The sequence below is a fragment of the Aegilops tauschii genome, chromosome 5 (assembly GCF_002575655.3).
Source record: "Aegilops tauschii subsp. strangulata cultivar AL8/78 chromosome 5, Aet v6.0, whole genome shotgun sequence".
Lineage (NCBI taxonomy): Eukaryota > Viridiplantae > Streptophyta > Magnoliopsida > Poales > Poaceae > Aegilops > Aegilops tauschii.
Genome location: NC_053039.3, coordinates 269356679 through 269367980, shown reverse-complemented (window position 1 = coordinate 269367980; position 11302 = coordinate 269356679). Strand labels below are relative to the sequence as shown.

General features: G+C 44.0%; 1 protein-coding gene and 1 non-coding gene across 2 annotated transcripts; both read left to right on the top strand.

Annotated features, from left to right (window-relative positions):
* The first annotated feature begins 326 nt into the window (after positions 1 to 326).
* TRNAR-ACG (transfer RNA arginine (anticodon ACG)) lies at positions 327 to 399 on the top strand. The gene has a single exon. It is a non-coding gene; the product is annotated as a tRNA-Arg (tRNA).
* LOC109787646 (uncharacterized) lies at positions 395 to 11073 on the top strand. Its single transcript, XM_020346184.4, has 12 exons — positions 395 to 649; positions 808 to 915; positions 1020 to 1157; positions 1686 to 2006; positions 3012 to 3375; positions 3625 to 4517; positions 4598 to 4683; positions 4766 to 4984; positions 6282 to 6410; positions 9218 to 9565; positions 10158 to 10273; positions 10778 to 11073. Exons 1-12 carry the CDS (start codon positions 545 to 547, stop codon positions 10876 to 10878), a joined length of 2928 nt encoding a protein of 975 aa, XP_020201773.1. The 5' UTR covers positions 395 to 544; the 3' UTR covers positions 10879 to 11073.
* Positions 11074 to 11302: the final 229 nt, after the last annotated feature.

The window sequence follows — 11302 nt, the reverse complement described above, 5'->3', positions numbered from 1 at the left end:
ACTTCATGCTTAAGCTGTTTCTTTTTCACTTGTAGATGATGCTAAAACTTGGTTCAATAAATTACCACCTAGAAGTATAACTAGCCATAAAGATGGTCTCTTTGCTTTTATGGAGAAATATACCTTTTCTTTCTTTCTTTCTTTCTTTTTCTTCGGCTTTCTTACACAAGTATCATGTTGTAGTTAGAGATATTAATATTTTTTCTCAAACCTACTACAACATGGATGTTCATGGAGAAATATATGACCGGGGTCTATGATTACCACGCCTAATGTCGACCTATTCTTACGAAATAGTTAACCTGAAATGATATTTAAGCAACAAGGACTCCGTGGCCCAATGGATAAGGCGCTGGTCTACGAAACCAGAGATTCTGGGTTCGATCCCCAGCGGAGTCGGGTTTCTTTTTTTTTGGTCCTGCCGCTCGCTCAGCCAAAAGGCCTTGCCGCCATTTCGCAAAATTCCCCACCAAAACCAACCACATCGCCCGCGCTCTCTCCCTCTGCCATTTTTTGCTGGGTGAAGCGAAGAAGACGAGAGGAGATGGCGGCGAAGGAGGCCGACGGGGACCGCTTCATCGAGATGCTGTCGGCGGGGGCGCTTTACCGCGGCGGCGAATGGGAGCGCAAGTACTGGAGCTGCTCAAGGGTTTGCTCTCCCTCCCTCCCCTAGGGTTCGCGTACTATTCCCAATCGAGGCATCGTCTTCACCTTTGCTCTCTTAGGTCTCGTCAGTTCGATTTACATGTGGAATCCATGGTCGGTGTACTCCCTAACACTTCATCTTTCCCTGTTTGCTTACCCAAGGGCAAGGACCGCCACCCATACCCAGTGGGCTATCACGCCGTCCGCCATTTCTCCGGGATATCGTACGCCATGGAGATACAGCAAGGACCCAGAGGGCCTGTATTCCAGGTTCACACAAACGCAATCTTCTGTACCACTGACCATCATTTGCCGCTGCATTTGGTGACCCACTGCAAATGAAATCAACAGTGATGGGCTCAATCTGCATACAGGTCACATCCACCGAGGGAGATTGCGCGACAGGGCAGACACCGGATATAGCTTGGAAGAACTTCCACAAGAAGACAGGGGCCAAAGTCAGGGACTGGCAGAGAGCGGGGAGCTTCCCTCAGAAGATTGACGGTGTCGAGGCATGCTCTTCATATCCATTTATCTAGTTACCTGAACCTATGCATTGCAATGAAAATGTTCCTTCCTAGTTCGCTTTTCCCAGGAAGCTCATGGCTGAGGGCATTACCCAGCCCCCTGTACATTTTCTGTAAAACCACATATGCATGTTTAGCAGGTTATTATAGATGGTTGCCATCACACACATCAGAATCTACTGGTATGACTACAAGTGTAACTTTTTTTTGATGTATGACAAGAAGGGAAGTAGGGAACTATGTAGACAGATAAACAAGTAACAACCACTTTGGTGCTAGCAGTTGAGTACTACAGCTCCAGGACCCTGTCACGTTCACATAGTTATATCATTTGAATCCAGATAGTTGTTCCAACATGAGTCAGCAACCTGCACTGAATCAATATAAAGCAGACCATGACCGTTGCTATTCTTGATTCTTGTTAAACTTTTCAACAGACCATAACTGCATGCCTTCAACACTGTTTGCCATAGCCAGATTATAAATGTTTATTTTTGCTGTTGTCTTGTGCAGCTTTTTGGGTTCAAAAATGCATCTGTTCAGAGACTGTTTCGTCAGCTTCTAGTAGATTCGACTGGATTTGGAATAGACATGCCTTCTCCAAAAATTTATGGTGCTGCTTCACCGTCAACTGATACGGTTGCAGCTGATGTTTCTGATGATCACGAAGAGCAGCATGTTTGTTTGGACAAGACAGTTGTAACTGCTAAAAGAAGTATGAACCCGATCCAGGAGGAAGGTACTGCTAAGAGAGCCCACAACCAGGATATGTTGACCTCAGTTGGTAACATCACAGTAGAGTTGGATAAATCTGCTCGTCAAAGTTTCAACAAGGTATGTTGATTCTTTTAGGATTTTCCCCTTGCAGCATACTTAATGTTTGACTACTTTCGACATTATATTTGTTGGTTCAACTGCAAAATAAACTACATCACAGCTTACCGTGGATGAAACTATCGTTTGTTGCATAGGATGTGGTCCACCATCAGATATGGTGCTTGCTTTTAACTTTTTATCTATACTCCACCTAGATCATATACTTAATCTCTTTTACATCAACAAAGTAAATGTCGTACATTATCCGCTGAAATGGATGGATGGAGCTCTGCTATTCATCCCATAGAGTTCGAATGTTAGAGGAACTGACCGAGAAAGAAAAATAGACCACTAGTGTCACATAGTTTGTTTGCATTTTCTGTTGTTTCAGAAAACTTTATTTCATGAGTATGACGTTGAATGGTTAGCATTAGCTGACTTTGAGGTAATTCTTTCTAGCTTCAGGAATTAGAATTGCGCTCTAGAAAGCCATATATTTTTTAATTTGATCTTAAGGAGTTACAGAGCTTTGCGCACTGAATAGCCATCTGGCAATATCCCTTTTATGAAAATAATTCTTTCTAGCTTCAGGAATTAGAATTGTGCTCTAGAAAGCCATATATTTTTTAATTTGATCTTAAGGAGTTACAGAGCTTTGCACACTGAATAGCCATCTGGCAATAACCCTTTTATGAAAATAATGAAGGGCAAATTTTTGGATCATAGCTGTTATACTTATAGCCTGGACGGGAATATGTGCCTTTATATCGCTCTGACTCATTTCTTTGCTAATGCTATGGTTATGAACAAATATATCTTGGTTTTACAATGAAGAAATTATTCTGTACCCTAGCCAGGATATTAAGGACTTAAATGTTGATTATCACGTTCTTAAACTCTGTCATGTTTTAGCTGCTGGTTAGATGTCTACCTGCGTATTCTTTTAGCAGCTCTGAATTTTGACTCTAGTTTATAGTTGAAAGGCCAGTATTTGATAACGACATTTACTTTTCAATGTTCAAGGGAGATCCTGTAAGCAACTCACAGTTGTCTGTTGTCTCTACTCCAATATGCATGCCTCCATTGCTGGAGGAAAAACCCTGTGATTCGAAATGCACTCTGGTTAATGATAATTTGGGAGATTATGTTCCAAGTTCATCTCAGGAAGATGGTTTATCTTCCAGTTCTTATTTAGGCTCTGAAAAGTCTGACCTGGAAGTAGCAGAGAAGGAAGTAGCTAGGTCTATGATGACATTTTTGCTTCCCCAAGCTATCCCCCTTCTGGAGAAAACTTACAGAAGAAGGAAGGTTAAGCAAAAAAAGAAAGAAGATGCAGTTTTAGCGAGAAGTGTTGCAGCTCAAAATCCCTCTGCTGATGGTTGCGAAGGTAATTATTGTTCATTCTATAGGAAATATATGTTCCATTGACCCATTTTACAAAAAAGATAAGTATATCTTCTGTAGAAATTTGATTTATCATAATCAAGAAATATCCCTTTTTTTTGGAAAAGCGAAACTTTCTTTGGCAAAGCAGCTTACAGAAATAAACCCTACGAGTTTCACAACATTTGACCGATAATTTTCCCAGTGTGCAAGAAATGTATGGTTCTTCTGAACAGTTTCTTGCCTTCAGCAGGTGCCACTTGGCCTACAAGTGTTGGGAATGGCTCTCAAACACATGTACACAAGGAACCTCTGTGTGAGGCGGTTAAAGACATCGGCCCTAATGATGATTGCATGAAAGAACATATCTCTAAATCAGACGACATGAAAGCCGTTGTCGCAGATAGTTTTGAGGATGATGGACAGATTGGGGGTGACAGCAGATCCAAACCTACGGGTGCTCACCATGAGTTTGATGATGCATGCTCTAAGGAACCTAAGGAGAACTTAAAGTTGCTAAAGAGCACAAGGGAAAATCATGCTCAATTTTCTGAGAGTCAGGTTGAGGTACACAATAGAAAGGATATTCCTGATGTGGTATATGATCATGAGAAAGGTCAGTATGTTTTGTCTGATTCGCTCCTTGCTTGTCTAGAGGAAGAGTTTGGCATGGATGATAGTTCCCACCCCGCGCACTACAATCATGGTAACAGCAATGTTGAACCAGTGCAGCGCAAACAGCAGTTGAAGGACCCAAAAGAAGGCAACAATGGCTCTTCAATATCCACAGATAGGACAGGTGACAAGAACATGGGCAATGGACACGATGTTTCTCATGCACTTTCAAACATTAATCATGTGAATGGTCTACTATCCAAACACCCAGGAACAGCAGCAAGAGGATCAGATCATCATCTAGAACTTATGGGCTGCTACCTGCACCCGATGCCCGTCTTGTCTATCATGCTGAACACCAAAGACAGTAGCAGCTTACATATTTATGTACTTTGTGGATCTTCAGAGAGCTGTAAGAGATTTCTCTACGTATATGACATCACTCTTAATGATCACCATGAGAAACCACCTAATTTTGTCGGTTACACTACCCTTCTACTACCCTCATTGGAGCAGGCTTCTACCGGGAATGTAAGAGCTTTCTATGTATAGAACTTTTTGTCAGTTAAGAAATAATATTCATCTGTATGATACTTTTTCTTTTGCTTCAGTCTACACTTGGAAGATCCGGGATACAGTTTACACCTGATGGGCAGTTTCTTGTCCTCCTTAGCAGTATACGGATACCATGTTGCAGGTTGTAATCTTATCCTTTTGTGCCATGCAGGAAATGTTTGACACACCCTTATATTGATGCTAATCACATAACTTATTGACAGGATGCAAAGCATTGATTGTTCATGCTCCTTGTGTAAAGTGGATCAGTGCGGTGACAATTCTCTGAAAATTGTATCTGTTAACTTGGGCTACATCTCGCTGTTGACCAAATTGATGCCTTCTGGGACAGTGTCTTTCTTTTTGATATCTGAGCCAAATTATGTTGTAGCAGCGGAAGACAGCAGAAACTTGCATGTATGGATTATGGTCGCTGGATGGAGGTACAATTGCTTATAAGCATTAAAATGTTTCCTTTCTCCCAAATTTTACGGCCTGCATGGTGTGACACATTTCCAGTGTTATTTGTGTTGTTAAATGTTCAAATGACTGCCACATTATTCTTTATTATACAAAGGTTTGCCTTGTTATATTGTTGTAAGCTTAGTTATCTGGTTAATGCGTATCAACCCATTTTTGTTATATGAAAGTTGGAGGCATCACGTTCATTCTGAGATGAATTTCTTATATTCACCATAAAACAAAGAAAACTACACAACTTATTTGGTTGCAAATTAGTCATGTATAAGAAAAACATTGTCATTCATTAACAACCACAATTCTGTTTTCAGTTATAGGGCTCCTAATATATGTATATAATATCTCACCATACTATTAGAGTTGTGGCTACTTCATTGTCATATATATGTAATTATCTATTTGTACTCTACCAAAGTACTAAGAGAGTGAACGTTCTGAAATGATAAGGAACTTGCGCTAGATCTTTCTAGACATAAACACACCAAATTCCTATGAACTTGTTAAAACTTTTAAAACGTTTATAAACAACCGATATGTGCTGAAATATTTTATTGAGTTCTGTATAACATCAAGAAACAAGTTGCCTAAAGATCTGACTGGCTCTTTTTATGTTCTACTCTTCACTGAAAGACAATTCATTCTATTTGATGATAAATTGAAGTTCTGTTGCATATTTCCTTTTGAAAGTGTTTGTGCTCCAAAGTTGTGAAATACAACTCTAATGTTCCAATAAGCACTCTAATATTATCTCAAATTTCGACTTAAAGAGAAAAACCATCTATGCTGAGGTTTTGTATAAGCGTACTTTGTGACAATTATATGTACCACGTCAGGTTCTGTTACCAGAAGAATAACAGAATGACGAACACAACCCCGAGTACATAGGTTCAATGCACAAATCAGATAGTTTATTTTTTGCTGCCTGATGGCTACCGAGACCTAGGTAGTTCTGAACGCACAACAAAGACATTGCTGTTTTTGTTTCTGCCTTGCAGATGCCCAAGTAAATGAATACATGTTTTGTCAACTGCACTTTTTTCATACTTGCAAAGTATTTTTATACTTATGATACTTTCAGTATATTTGCAATGCATTAGTTGTTACTAAGTTCATGTTGATGTTGCCTTTTGCTATACATTCCTATTAGAGATGCATTGTATTCACAGGATGTCTCTTTCTGACTTAAGATATACACTTGAAGATTGCTGTACTAACTCTGGATGGACGTCAACTAATCGCAGTATTGTGTCTGTTTTACAGTGTGATCTCTGAGGAGTATGTCATTTCTAGTTCCGGTAATGTGGGTCCCTCAATACTGGAGCTTAGAAAAATGCCAAAAAGCAGCTCTCTCATTATTGGCCATGATGGCGCAGGTGGCTTTTGTTTGTGGTAAGTTACGATCCTTCCCTCTTGACTGTTGGACATGTGTCGAATATATGCGTACGAGTTAGGCTATAGTTGGACTTGTAATTAGCGGAGGGTTATGTGCTTGAGTCGAACCGTGTAACCCGGGCCTATTATATAAAGCTACCGCAGGGTAGCCAAAATAGACTAGACAAAAGCTGGTAGGCTAGACAGAGATCACGAAAGGGGCGGTCTGGTCGGACGTGGCGGGTGGTCGGAGACGCTGTTGGATGGCCTCGGTGGGCTTGCCGTCGTTGTACTATATGATTTAGTACATGGGGAGGAGTGCCCATAGTCATGCCCGGGGACGTAGCCGATGTTCGGTGAACCTCGTTAACAAATCTAGATGTTGTTACTCGTGCTTGTGTTTGTCCTTGTATAATCGACTGTGCCTCGGATTTTCTAACATAGACATCATTATCTTAATTTTGTCGCTATGGGGTTGGATGATGTGCCATGCAACTATTCTTGCATGAACTTTCATCAGTATCTTCTATGTGAGACACTAAAGAACCAGTTGCCAAGTGAGGGCCAAATTCAAGGTTCAACGAGTCTAAATACAATATTACACCCTACTTTTACAAGCAAAACAACTGGTACTACTATATTAGAAAACGTTATGTGAACGCCTCATTAGAAAGCCTCCCATGTTCAAGAGCCAGTGCTCTTTGAGTGGTCAAAATCCAAAAGACAAATTGGATATTGGAGAATTCAGCAACTGTAGGAACTAGCAACGAGCTATAGAAGTAGATTAGGAGGAGACGGCCAGGATTATCATAGGCTTTTCCCTGATAGGCGAATCAGCACTAGTGTGTGCTCTGAAGTGAAAAATGGTATTTTTGGTAGAGCTGAGAAACTGGGAAAACGACGGTCGAAGAAACGAAAACGCTCTCGCCCGAGCCGCTCCTGCGGGCGGCAGGGCGAACCCTAGCTGCCGCTGGACCGCTCCTCTTCCTCACCTCTCCCCCTCGCCGCCGCCGGAGGGCACCGCTGGGCGAAGCCCGTCGGCGTCGGCGTCGGCGGGGTCCTCTGGCCTCCCTCCCCTGTTGCTCGCGGCGCGGGCGCGGCGGCTTGGCAAGGACGCGTCGCTCGCGCGGGGCGGGGCGGCGGCGACCTGGGCGGCCGTGCCGGCGGCGCGGCTTGCCGGTGGAGCGGCGGCGGCTGCGCGGTGGTTGGGCGGCTAGTGAGGTGGAGTTGGCGGGGACGGCTCTGCTGCGGGTGGTGTCGCCGACGGCCCAGATCCCCTTGTCGGCCGGCTCGGGCCGCGGCAGCTTGGGCCAGAGGGCACACTGCCTTGGCTGGGTGGTGCTCCGGCGAGGCTGAGGGGCCTCCTGCTGCTGTTGGCTGGCGGCGGGAGCGGCTTGGGGGGTGGAGTGTGGTGGCACGGGGGCGGGCTGCGGCCTCGGTGGCGCGCCTCTGCTGCTGCAGGGCAGTTTGGGGCTCCCCTCGGGGTCCCGGCGTGGATTTGTGCTGCCACGGCGTGGTGGTGGCTCATAGCGGTGGTTTGGGGTGGCTCACGGTGGCGGTTGGACATCTCCGGTGTCGGTCCGTCGGTGAGCGACCTATTTCGGCTTTGATCCCTCTCCTCGTCGTCCGGGCACTACCCTCGTTGAAGGGCTGGCCTTCTCCCAGCTGCGGTCCAGTGCTCGTCTCGCGCCCAGTGTTGCGGGATCGAGCTCGTCTCGCGCCCGGCAGCAGGACCGAGCTCGTCTTGTGCCCGATAGTAGGACCGAGCTCGTCTCGCGCCCGGCAGCAGGACCGAGCTCATCTCGCGCCCGGCTGCAGAATCGAGCTTGTTTCGCGCCCGGTGCAGCAGGACGGGTCGCCGGAGGCCAATTTTGGCCGGCCTATCGGGTCTCGGCGCTGGGGGCTGCCCAGGGGTGTGAAAGGCGAGGCCTTTCCACTCGTCTCTTTGGTTGGGGTAGCGACGGGTCTCGGGTGAGATGGTGTCAAGGTCTTGGATGCCGGGGCGGCGGCCCTGGTGGTGGTAGCGTGGTGCTCATGGGCAGAGCCCGTGGCTTGGTGCTGCCCGGTGACCATGGCTGTGTGGGCGGCATGGTGGCTGGGGTGTGGCGTTCGGTGGCGGTGAGTGTTGGCCGGGGTGAAAACCTATTCTATCTTCGGACGGACCGGCGGCGACGTAGCGTGTTCCCTTCTTGAAGGCATCGTCGCGGCTCTCATCAGTCATCGTGTTGCTCCAGGGGAAACTCTGATCCTCGGGTCGGGCGGTGGCGGCGCGTTAGCGTCGTAACCTTCTTGATGGCACCGCCTTGGAGCACACGGTTTGTCATATGCAGCTTCATCTCTTCACGGTGGCGTGTTCACGGTGGAGGACCTGCTTGCTCTTGTAGTGTTAGGGGTGGTGTTGTTGCGCTCAGCGCCTATGTATCCCGCCTTGGGTGTGTGCGTGTGTTGTCATGGGGTGCGTTTGTACTAGGGCTGTGGTTGATCATTGCTTTATATATAAAGCGGGGTGAAAGCCTTTTTCGGTAAAATGATATTTTAAAAATTAACATTCTAGAAATACTTCCATAAAACCTATGTGTTAAAGTTAATGAAAATCCATATCTATTGCATAAGCATAACACTTTTTTTGCCAGCTCATATACTTTCCGTGCATAAAAAGCTACTGGCGAACGGATGCTCGTTATCAATGTTTGTGTGTGATGTCAGCCAGTGCATCTTCCTATCTGAATTTTGATTTACTTTAAGTATGGTGGTTTAGCTGGTCTACTACTTTTATGTATTCTCTTAGTAAACATCTGATTTGAGGGAGTCAACAATTTTCTTAGGGACATCTCCAAGCGAACACTTTTGTCAACTTTTGCAGCTCCAGGGAACATCGTCTTCCAGATTCTTCCTCTAGGCCTCTGTAGTTTACAGGAGGATGTCGTTCACGCTTCAGTTGATGATATAGAGAGAAGGTTACAAGAGATCACAGTGAGTGACATGTCAGAAAAAGATGATGGTGAGTCCAGTCTGATGTTATCAGGAAAAGATATAGCAGTTTGGATTATGGTATCTTCTGCTTCAGTAGCTGAGTACCAACATGACCTTCGAGCAAAAGAACACAATGCTCGATGGAGGCTAGCTCTGCTGGCAAACAATAAAGTTTTAATGGGAAATATTTTTGATCCAAGGTATGCTCACTTCTCCATGTATAATATAGAACGTTATGTTTTGATTACTGCATCTTGTCTATGGGTTTGAGTAGGTACCATCTTACGTTTGAAGGCTCCTTAGGGTATCCAAGCATGGATATATATATGATATATATGTATCCGGGGTTGCTCATGTGCTCCCTTGGTGAAAATCACATAAAAATGCATTAAATGACATTACAGAAATACTGGCAAAGTTCATAGATGTAATCTGGTGCTGCGCTCAAGTGGACACGATAGTCATACCTATTTCAGCGTCATCGCCCATTGTGACCTAACAACTATATAGACCTTAATACCATGAGGAAACTAATTGATGGAGTTATTGACTAGTTCCTCAAAAAGAAAGGGTTAAACCACAAAGAAGAGTATATCTTGATGAATCATTAATCTTTGATCTCAGTGTTCAATGGCATACAATGTATTACAGTATTACTTGTACTCAGCCCGCAAAGAGTTGCCCGCCAAGATTTTGTACAGGCCAAGGCAGGCCAACAGGAGTACTGTTTCCTAGGTGCATGCATACCCTGAATTATCCTCAGTGTCTTATGATACACATTTTGCTTGTCAGGGCTACTTCTGTAGATGCCTGTGGTAACCATGGATTTGCTGGAACACATGGAGGTTTCTTCTATATCTGGGAATTATCTTCTGGGAGAAAGCTTACCAGCACACAGTGCTTCAATTGTAAGTGACGCGAGACTATATCTTCTTAAAAATGTGCTGCTATTAGTTTTTTGAAGGAAAAATGTTGGTGAAGCCCTGATGACATAAATTGGAACCCAAATTCATGCGATTTGAACCCAGGTAGTGGGATTATGCATCCACTATCTGTGCTAATAGTTAACTAGCTGGACTTGTCTAAAAGGTCTTTTACTAGTTGGAATGCAAAATATATGTTAATCTGTTTATAGACGAGTGAGACAATGAGCGTTTGCTGCACTATCTTGAGTGAACAACAGGGTGTCTTTACATACCACGTAAGATATATTTCAGTGCCATTCTCTTTTGGTTCCACATGAATAACTAAGCTTCTAATAGTGTTGTCAAATATGGTTCAGTGTGCAAGGTCAGTAGCTAAAATGTACTTATGCTTGTTCTCAACCGTTTCTGTTGATTAAATGGTTTATATCTGTTCAATGCTACAAGGCTGCCTGTTCACATGCTCATCTTTCCAACTTGTACAATCAGGTGCTCGAGTTTCCTGTGTTGCTGTTGATGCCAAATCAAGCGTAGTGGCAGTAGCTGACGATGGCTGCCAGCTATTACTTTACACTCAAAAGAGGGTGTAATGTAGCTGTGGCAAATCTGTTGAATGTTTCTAATTGTACAGCGCTTACAATTTACAGTTGTCCTCTGCACTTCAGCTAACAGTTATCTATTGTACAGGGCTCATCAAATCTCAAGTTCTGTAGACTTCTTTTTGTCTGTTTAATCATTTCCCAGATCTACTATGATTTTAACGATGAATTTGTGAAGTTTCACTCCCTGAACCTTGCATCTTTCTAAGTCTTATCATATCGGTTCCGCGCACACATCTCTTGAAGGATGATGCCAATAATGATTGATTGAACAAATTAGCATTATTGTCAAAAGACTTAGTATGCAAAAATCTCACCTCGTTCACCTTCTGCAGCTCATGTGCATAGAAGAACTTTGGATTAATATGCTTTGTAAGGTTACTCTTAACATAACAACAAAAAAAACATTATTTTC

Bases quoted from the DNA above. Each gene is read 5' to 3' on its own strand.
- LOC109787646 (XM_020346184.4), top strand. From the start codon at position 545: ATGGCGGCGAAGGAGGCCGACGGGGACCGCTTCATCGAGATGCTGTCG. The intron at 650-807 runs GTTTGCTCTCCC...TGCTTACCCAAG, and splicing joins AGTACTGGAGCTGCTCAAGG to GGCAAGGACCGCCACCCATA. The intron at 9,566-10,157 runs GTATGCTCACTT...TTTGCTTGTCAG, and splicing joins GGAAATATTTTTGATCCAAG to GGCTACTTCTGTAGATGCCT.